A 9,983-nucleotide genomic window follows, 5' to 3' on the forward strand; every position below is an offset into this window, starting at 1 on the left:
AGTCTCGTGAAGTTGGTCGCATAGCGAAGAAAAGCACCCGAAGAAGAGCAAACTTTGCAAGATTGCTTATGTCAAAATTCCCAAGTTTTAAAGTGTAGGGATAAAAATCATTTTGGGTTTTCGGTAGGGTATTTTAATCAAATTTCTCCAATTTCTGTCATTTATTTTTATAAAAAATATATGTTTTTTTTTAAACAACTTGAAAGTTTACCAGAGTAGTTTTTTCTAAGTATGATTTTGAATTAAATTAAAAGTTACAGCTAAGAAAAAAACCATTCAATTGGGCACTTTATGATGACTACGTTTACTTAGAATTATAATTTTTATCATAGGATGCAGTCTACTCGTCGATCATTTTATGATTTGAAAGTGAATCCCATGTCTCAGTAGGAATGCAGAAAAAAGCAGTAAAACAAATCACACCGAAGACAGTCAAATAAAATCCACTATTGATATTAAAAAAACTAATAAATTAATAATAGTGTAAAAAATAGACCACATTTAATTACTTTTTGTATTGTTTATTGGTAGTTTACCTCATAAAATCCAATTATATTTGGAATTCATTAATTTATTAGGTTTGGAATAAACAATTCTGATACGTGACTACAAAGAGGAAAAATAAAAACAACTGCAATAAAAAGTTGAGGGTTTTATTCACAGATCTGCGAGCACATGAACAAACCCTAAACCGAGACGAAGCAGACCTAAAAAAGAACAAAAGAACCCCAAAAAGAAAAAGTAAAGTAATGGAAATTACAGTTTATTTCCCGCCGTTTCAACTTTTGACTAAACATATCCCATTACCATATTCCTTTCAAAGCTTCTAATCGCCTCATCCACTCTCCTTTCCGTTTCCGGTTCCCTCTCCCTCTCCCTCTCCCTCCTCTCTTCCTCTTTCCTCCTCCTCTTCTCCTCCTCCTTGTGCGGCGGCGCTATCTCCGCCGACGGCAGAATGATCGCCTCATACTGCGCCCCTAGCAACCGCTCCAGGTCCTCCTCTGTTATGTCGAAAGCCGTCGCCATCTCCAGGCTTCTCAGAGTGTGGAAAATCGAACTCGCACCGGCCAAGAACTGCGGCCGATTCTTGCGCGACGATGTTGTGAATCCGAAGAACTCGAACGGACCTGTTCTCGATGCGATTTGGCAGAATGGGAAATATCTTGGAATCCAGAATACGTCTCCTTCGGTTACTTCTGCGTTCATGGCGGATGTTCCGTTTGGATACACGATCTGTATCGTACCTGTGCCTCTGAGGACGATGCCGTACTCCGCCGCGGTTGGATTCACGTGCGGCGCCATCATCGATCCCTGTAATCGAGGTTATTCATTATTGAATCGGACATTGGGGAAGGTACATGAACTAATTGATAGCACAATTAGGGATTTGATAGACTAGATTTACCGCTGTGAGATTGACTAGATAAACTCCGATTCCGGAATGACCTAGAGGATGGTACTCGGTTTCGTCTAGGGCAACGCTCCATCCGTAGGCGTTGCTGAAGTCTGGGTTTTTATCGTAGAGGTTGTACGAATCGGGGGATTTTCCTGTTGTTGTTTTTTTACTTTTGTCCCGGTTTTCGTTTCCAAAAATCGAAACCATGAGCTTCCTCCACGACCATGGCTCATTCTTCTCTGCTTCTTCGCCATCTTCATCGATATCCGCTATTTTACTCAGTCTGGCTTCATCTTTCACTTGCAGAAACTTACTCCAAACCCTAGGCGATTCAGTATCTGAGACGTAGACGATTGGACCCTGTCGTTGTCTCGATAGAATCCTCTTCAGTTCTGTATAAGAAACCTGTGAAGTATATTGATTTATGTAAAACTCCATTGCTAACGTCAAGCAGAGAGCTGTGAGCATAATGTTTTGAAATTAGAGAAGCAGATTAGAGAATTCAGTCGAATTTCTTACATTAAATGCTGTAGCCAGTGTGTCCTGGTCGAATCCGGCAAGAACTGATGACGGATAGGTTCCTCCGGCAACGAAGAAGGACTGCCATTATTAGAACAGAGAAACAAGGATCAAATTTCCATTTCGAATATCAGATTCGTATTTCATTTCAACCCCATCATCACCAAACTGAGTAATTACCTGGAAAGTACCGTAACTCAAACTCTCAGATTTATCAATGCTGCAGATAATCTGAAGTCTCTGTCCTTCCCCTACATTCACCATGTAAAATACTGAACCGGCTGGGATACGGAACACATCCCCGGCCTTCATCCTCCTCTCTGCTAACTCGTCTTTGTAAACCAATCCCACTTTCACATCCCCTGCAATCATTTACATTTCCCATTCCTTTCATTTAGCTAAAATTTTCCCATTTCATTCACATTCTAGATTCTGAAATCTAATTGCATGTTAAGAATGTGAATAACATATAACAGGAATCCTATCTTCGATCCCCGGGAGTTAAAATCACTTTTGTCATATTTACCTTCGAAATCATTTTCATACCATTATAATTGATTGTGGAGGATCATAAGCATATTTCAAAGTCATTTAAACCCTTTCAAAATCCCTCCCAAGCCTGCTCTTCATTTCATTTCCTTCCATTAATATTGAAAATCTCTTATTGGTTCACTATGCTGGAGTGCTTTTGGAGTTCTAATGGTGATATATGAATGCATGTAAGCAAGAAAGAGTTGAGAAAGAAGATTGCATTACCTCTATGGACGAAGAGAATCAAGCTGGAGTCCAAATACTGAGGGACAAACAAGGACTTGGGTTCCATTGTGATGAAGCCGATATGCATGGGTCTGTCAAGAATTCTTGAAGCTGGACTTCTCATCACCCTCATTTCTCCTGCTTCTGTCTCTATCACTTGCTTCGAATCCTCCATTAGAAACCTTTCTTTCCTTCCAAACTCTCTCTCTCTCCACCATTCTTCTTCTCCTTCTTCCTTAATCCCAATTGCCTTTCCCAAAACAGCAATAATCAACAGCAACAGAAGGGCGTCTTTCTTCCCCATCTTTGCTTCTCCGTTTCTTTCTATCTTTGCCGGAGGTACTTGTGTAATACTTTCTTTTTTGGTGGCAATGAGTGACGTTTGGTGAGGCTTTATGAAGATGTAGTTCATTAGATCGAGGGAGACACGTGTCGTTCATGCAAGTTTCTGCGTTTTGCTGGCGAGTTTCAATTTAGACACAGTTGAGATTTTTGAGGGACATTCAGACCATGACAGAGTCTTTCGCTTGAATAGCTAAGAACACGTGCCATTTGTTTCATTTATGTGTTTCTTCTTTTGTTGCTACGACAAATAAATTTTTTCAATGCTAAAATTTTCCACGTGATTAGGCATAGGCTCCACCTAAGAGCTGATGGATTTGGTTAGTTTTGAGTCAATTTAAATGGTTGAAACTGAAATTTATACAAAAAAAAAAAAAAAAAAAAAGAGAGATGCAACATTCATTTTTTTAGCATTACACTAATCCATTGTAGTTCCCAAAGAAAAAAATTCATACTTTTCTTTAGTATAAGAATAGGGATATCATCCAGATAAAATTTACGATTAAAACAAATATTTTTAGATATGACAATTATTTTTTTAAATAAGATGGAAAATAGAATTATGGTTTTCGTTATAGGATCGAATATATAACAATTTATTATCTTAGTTCTTCTTTCTCTTGATATTTTAGTTTTACCTTCATATTGATCGTCCGTGGAAAAAAAACCTTTCGTATTATTTCTTTTTAATCTCTAAATCTTTGAATGTGTATAAAGTTTAGGGACAGTTATAAATATAGCAATCAGACTTAAATATTAATAAACATAATGTAAAAAAATTACAAATATGACAAAATTTAGATAATCTATCGAGATAGGCTGCTACGTTGATAAGAATTTATTAGTGATAGATCTGGTTGGTTAAAGTCTATTAGCTATTATAGGTTGTTGTTGATATACTTTGCTATATTTTTTTTATTTTTTTTAAAATGATGTTATATACCTGATTATTATCTCTAAAAATACTGTCAATTGTAATTATCCTAAAGTTTTTATATTTAGAAAAAAATAGATTTATTTTTTTTACATGAATAAGTATGTTATTTAGAGTAGATATTGGAATCACAAAAGTTAAGAAAAGTGAACAAATAATATAGAATAAATACAAAACTAAAAATGGAGAAATATTTTAAAAAATCATGAAAATAGTTATGTGTATTTTAGAGACGAAAAATTTGTACCGATAGAAAAAATGTTAAACAATTTATAAAAATAAAAAAAATACTCATAAATATTAATAGACTTCTATCTGTTTTTATCACTAATAGAGTTCCTTCTATTAATCTCTATTAAAAAAAAATTAAAATTTTACTATTTAAATAGTTTTCTTTATTTTTTAAAATTCTCTAGATAGAACTATTAAATTTGTAATATATATATATATAGAATTTAACACTCGTTTTGTATAAGTTTATTTTAGTAAAATGAGTTTGTGGATTTATTTATTTATTTATTATTATTATTATTATTATTTTAGGAAGTTTGAGGGTTTAAATTAACTGTTAAAACAATTATAAAATTTGATGTTGTGCTGAATAAAAATTATTTTAGATTTTTTTACTAAAGAAAATAATTTTAGAGTTTTGATGCAAACTAAATTCGTTCCATCAAATTTGTTTTTATAATTTGAGCATTTACATGAATCAACTACGATGAATGCCTTTTTGGGGGACAAAAACTACGATGAATGCATTTATAATTTTTGTTGGTGTTTTTTTTAGAGTACAAAATTTTCTTTGGTGTTGAAAGTTCAAAATTTTACTCCATGTCTGTAAATATTATTAAAAGATAACTAACAATAATATATTTTACTTTGATTATAATTTTAAATTGAGAATTGAGCATATATATATATTTTTTGTTTGATTTTCACTCTACATATGAGATAGAAAAATCAGTTGGGAAAAGAAGGGAAAATAATGTTGAGTAAATTTTAATTTTAAATTTTAAAAAAATAATTATAATGTTTGATAAATTAATATTAAATTCGTGTAATTTAGTTATATGAATCAAAGTAGACTTATCATTTCAACTATTTGTAGTTTATTAAAATTTTATATATTTGAATTTCAACTAATTTGATTTAATTTGAATTATTTGATAAAAGTTAAAGATAATTGTTATGAAGATTGAATCAATTAAAATTTGAAAATAGACGTGACAAAATACATTAATGTGAAGGATATTGTTATAATATATTTACTTATACTATTGAAAAGATAGCAAATTTTTAGAAAAGTTAAATCTAAATGTTTCTATCATTTTTAGTTAAAATTTAGGGCAAAGCGTCAAATTTTATCCTTTTGGAATGTATCAATTTAAACTCTAAACTAATAATTGTATTAATTTAAACCTTGAACTTTGAGATTGTATTAGTTTAAACTCCAAATTAATAATTGTATCAATTTAAACCATAAAGTTTCGTAAATGTATCAATTTAAATCTTAAAGTTTCATAAATGTATCAATTTAAACGATGAACTAATTATATAAATTTAAATCTTGAATTTTCACAAGTGTGTCCATTTAAACCTTAAACTTCCACAAGTGTATTGATTTAGATTGATATACTTCTGAAAGTTCAGGGTTTAAATAGATATACTTGTGAAATTCAAGGTTTAGATTGATATAATTAGTTTAAGCTTTAAATTGATACAACTTCGATGTGGTAGAATTAGAGTAACTTAGGATATCTTGGTCAAATCTTTGATTTATTAGGATTAGAATTAGTTTCCTTGATTGATTAGGATTAGGATTAGTTTCTTTGGTTGATTAGGATTTGAATTAGTTTCTTTTATTAATTAGGATTAGGATTAGTTTGTTTTTCAATTATCTATAAATAGATATATTGTCTTCTTGTTTAGATAACTTTGATTCATAATAAAGACTACTTTAGATTTTTGGAGAGAATTCTCCTTTTATCTCTTTAGGATACATCAATTTGGTATTAGAGCATCAAGATCAAGTGGACTTAATAGAAAGAAAGAAGTCTTCCATAACATAAACTTCCCAAAACAAAGATGCGGAGACACCCATCGCCCTATCACTAAAGACTACGACCAAAAGTTTAAGTTCTGTCGATGGTATGATGAGGTTACTAGAGAATTTTTCTTCAATTGGATTGATTATCCGAAGGGCAGAAACAACTTCAAGATTTGGTAAACCCCACCTAAAAGTTGAAGCCGAAAGGAATCTTGGTGATCAAGAACGACAACATAACGCATACCAACCTCAAATCTTTCCAAGAAACGCTAAAGAACAATCAAGATTGAGTGTTTAACAGAAGAGACAACGACAATAGATGAGGAAGAAGAGAATAAGGAGTGGGACATGGATAGAACTCACATACCACACTTTCAAAGAGAGGAATACAACGACTACAAAGTTGTTTTCAAATTGGTGCTTGAACGACTCAAATTGGAAAGGAAATCAACGTTGAAACAAGAGGAAAGTGACCCTACCTGCAAATCTCACCACAACATAAGAGATGTTGAAATCGAAGCTTTTGAAAAGGTAGAAGAAGAAAATATCCACGACAAACTTATTTGAAGAAACTTGAAAACCTAATTCATGTTGATTGCGAAGCAACGTAAGAGATGACATGTTTGGAATCAGAAAAATGTGGGTATTCTGGCAAAATTGCGAGGAAGGTTGAGGTGGTCGAATCGATAGACTCGAAGAAGAAGAAGATTGTGTGGCTAATGAAGAAGATTATCGAAGGTTGTTCACCCATTGCAATCGTTCACAAGAGAGAAGAAGATAAAGCAACACGAGGTTAATTATTTTGAGATTTTTCCACTCGTACAATTTTTTTCGCCGAAGTGACCCAATTTTCCACCCTTATTCATTTTTCCCAACCGACTTATTACTCATGCTTTTTTTTAACTTAAAACAACTCCAGACCCAATTCTAATTTAGAGTCCATTTCCTTTTATTGAAGGCTTCATACCAGCACATACTCAAACCCACTACACCAAATATGGCCCAACTTAAGTCAAATTACTTCAGACTTGGAGACTAAGGTTTTCTTCTGATTTGGTTATACTAGCAATTGATTTCTTGAACAACATAATTCTTCGATTAATTCATGACGATTTTGTTAAAAATTTTATTCCATTTCAAAAGATAAATCTTGGCTCAACTCGTGTAATTTTGATGTTGTTGATATTAGTTGTTCAGAATTATTTCCATTCAAGTGGCTTAACTTTTTATTTTTACCTTCATTTTATTTTTAAACTCGAGGACAAGTTTCTTTCTTTCTTTCCTTTTTTTTTTTTTTTTTTGTTGGGAGGGATAGAATGATGTGTAGAGTAACTTAGGTTATCTTGGTCAAATCTTTGATTTATTAGGATTGCAATTACTTTATTCGATTGATTAGGATTAAGATTAGTTTCTTTGGTTTATTAGAATTAGAATTAGTTTCTTTTATTAATTAGGATTAAGATTAGTTTGCTTTTTATTTCTCAATAAATAGAGAGATTGTCTTCTCGGTTAAATAACTTTTTAATTCTCATTTTATCTCTTTAGATCACATCAAACTCCCAGGTTTAAATTGATATAATTATTAGTTTAGAGTTTAAATTGATATTTGCTTTAAAATTTAAAATGATAAATTAGTATATAATTTGATGTAGATGGTTAAGATTTTTTTTGCAATTACTTTTGCAACCTAGCCTTTAGATTTTTCATTTTTGTGATGGAACTCAAAATATATATATATATATCTATACTATATTAAAAGGGCCAAAATGGGAGAATATTTTCATTTTTATTTTGCCCTTCATTCTTCAACATATACCCACTATACCCTTTGGATTTTATGGTTTTTTTTTTTTTTCCTTCTAAATGAAATTAGATTTAATGGTTAGTTATCATTCAACCCACCTTTTTGTAAAATTCCTACCCTTCCATAATTTTAGATTTAAGGGTTAGTTAATGATTTGATTTGATTTTCATTTGATTGTTATGATGTACGCTCATAAACTACCCATTTAATTTCCACTCTCTAAAAATTTTACTTTTATTCTTCCCATTTTGCAGTGTATTTTCCTATTTTATGGTTAGGTTCTTTAAACCATTCATCGATAAAAGAAGGAAAACAACCGGCCATGGATGAGCAATCGAAGAAGGTAGAAGGTGATAACAAATTTGACAAAGCATAATGAGTGTAAATCCGAGCAACGGAAAAAAACCGCAGGGGTAGAAACTCAATCCCAGTTTCATAAATGAAGAAGGGAGGAAGACGAAGAGGACGATTCACTCTTAGAATCTCTCTTTGTTTCGTTACTCATACAAATCAATTGTCGAATCATCCACTATTAGTTCTTGATTGAGCACGAAGTTTTTATTTTTTTTATTCAATTTTATTTAACCTTTTTATTTTTATCAAGAGTAACACTTAATTCTTGAATTTGCATGGATTTAGGGAGAGAAAATTGAATTATTTTTGTCAAATCTTTCATTTATATCCATTAATTTTCTTTTAATTTAAGTTAAAATGTTTACATTGCTAGTCATTGGAATTAAACACATCAATGAGAGATTTTGTTTGTTAAATCTTAGTTAGATAGTGACTAACAATTTTTTTCTTTAAAAAAATAAAGAAAGAACGAAGTAAAGTAAATATAAATTAGAATTAAATAAAATATAGTTTGATATGTGAAATTAAGATATTTCTATCTGTAGTTTTTTTTCCCTCTTCAAGGGACATTAAAAAAAGAAAGAAATAACTAAATATTTTGTGATACAACACTTGGTGGCATCAACTGAAATTTTAAAATGATGTTTAAATTTCACGTTTGATTTCGCCACTTAAATGAAAAAATTGGATTTGATATGAAATTATTTTATGTTTTTTAAATACTTTTTTGAGAATTGCTTATTTGTTGCCTTATATATTTAAAAAAAATTTAAAGAAAGGAGTGTCTCACTTAGGATCAAGTTAAAAAATATTGTGGATTTTCAAATTATTGACAAAAATAGGGTACATGGGAACCTATTTTTAAAACTGGGTGGGAATGAAAAGTATTGACAAAAGTAGGATAATAGTTTTGCCAACAAGCGTAGCTCAATTGGCATAGTGCTCATACTATCAATCTTGTGGTCCCGTACACAATTAGCATTTAATCCAATCATCATGTAGATGTACAACAATATTAAGACTTTAGGACTAGGTCCAAAAATTTCTTCATTATTAAACTTAATTATATATTTAATTTACAATGAAAACATAATTATTCTGCACTCATATTAAAAAAAAAGATGTCATGATATTAAAGAAGATTTACAATTAGTTCTTTAATTTGAAAATAGAAGTTTACATGAAATTTAAAGACAACCCCTTGACCCTCACCCCACATGAGGTTGCCTTCATGTGCCTCTAAATTAGCTTCACCCTATTGTCGTTGTCATCTACGAAGAATACGTCTTCGATTAGTGTCAGCAACATTGAGTCGTCTTGTTTGTTGAATAATATTTGATGACACATATTTGATGACACATACGTCTTCGATTAGTGTCAGCACCTAACTCTGGTAAATTTTGTTGTACGTCTCCGATAAAATTATTCGGATGAAAAAAATAAATCTTAAACAATATTCATATCATATATTTGGAAAATTTCTGATTTTAAATCTCTTACCATGCAGTAATAGTAAGCGCTGTCAAGTGTGATAAATTGCCTTGTGATTGAATCGTACCAGGAAAAGTAGTCATCTGATACAGCTGGCCCATTTGTTATTTCTCCCTGTGCACAACGATCATGTCTTTCATGCCAGTAGGATATATATTTCGTGCTTACCTCTCAAATCAATCTGGTGTAGTGCTGGGAGTGTATAGGACAACGAAGGTATCGTTTGTCGAAGGCCGAATTGTCTCAACACACTATCTGGATGATGCCACTCTATTATATGGAAGCATATAAGAGGGCTAACGGTCAACCAGATGTCTTCACCATCACGATAGTAATCAGG

General features: G+C 31.7%; 1 protein-coding gene and 1 long non-coding RNA gene across 2 annotated transcripts; one reads left to right on the forward strand and one right to left on the reverse strand.

Moving 5' to 3' along the window:
* Positions 1-632: 632 nt before the first annotated feature.
* Positions 633-3,399, reverse strand: LOC120088505 (RmlC-like cupins superfamily protein). Its single transcript, XM_039045870.2, is given in 6 exon segments — positions 633-860; positions 862-1,311; positions 1,406-1,801; positions 1,916-1,996; positions 2,096-2,277; positions 2,672-3,399. Coding segments are annotated over 6 exon segments (1,578 nt in total). The 5' UTR covers positions 3,084-3,399; the 3' UTR covers positions 633-803.
* Positions 3,399-8,466, forward strand: LOC120088506 (uncharacterized). Its single transcript, XR_016523635.1, has 2 exons — positions 3,399-6,786; positions 8,053-8,466. It is a non-coding gene; the product is annotated as an uncharacterized LOC120088506 (long non-coding RNA).
* Positions 8,467-9,983: the final 1,517 nt, after the last annotated feature.

Source organism: Benincasa hispida, chromosome 10 (genome assembly GCF_027475165.1).
Source record: "Benincasa hispida cultivar pf3 chromosome 10, pf3_genome.v1.1, whole genome shotgun sequence".
NCBI classification, from domain to species: Eukaryota; Viridiplantae; Streptophyta; class Magnoliopsida; order Cucurbitales; family Cucurbitaceae; genus Benincasa; species Benincasa hispida.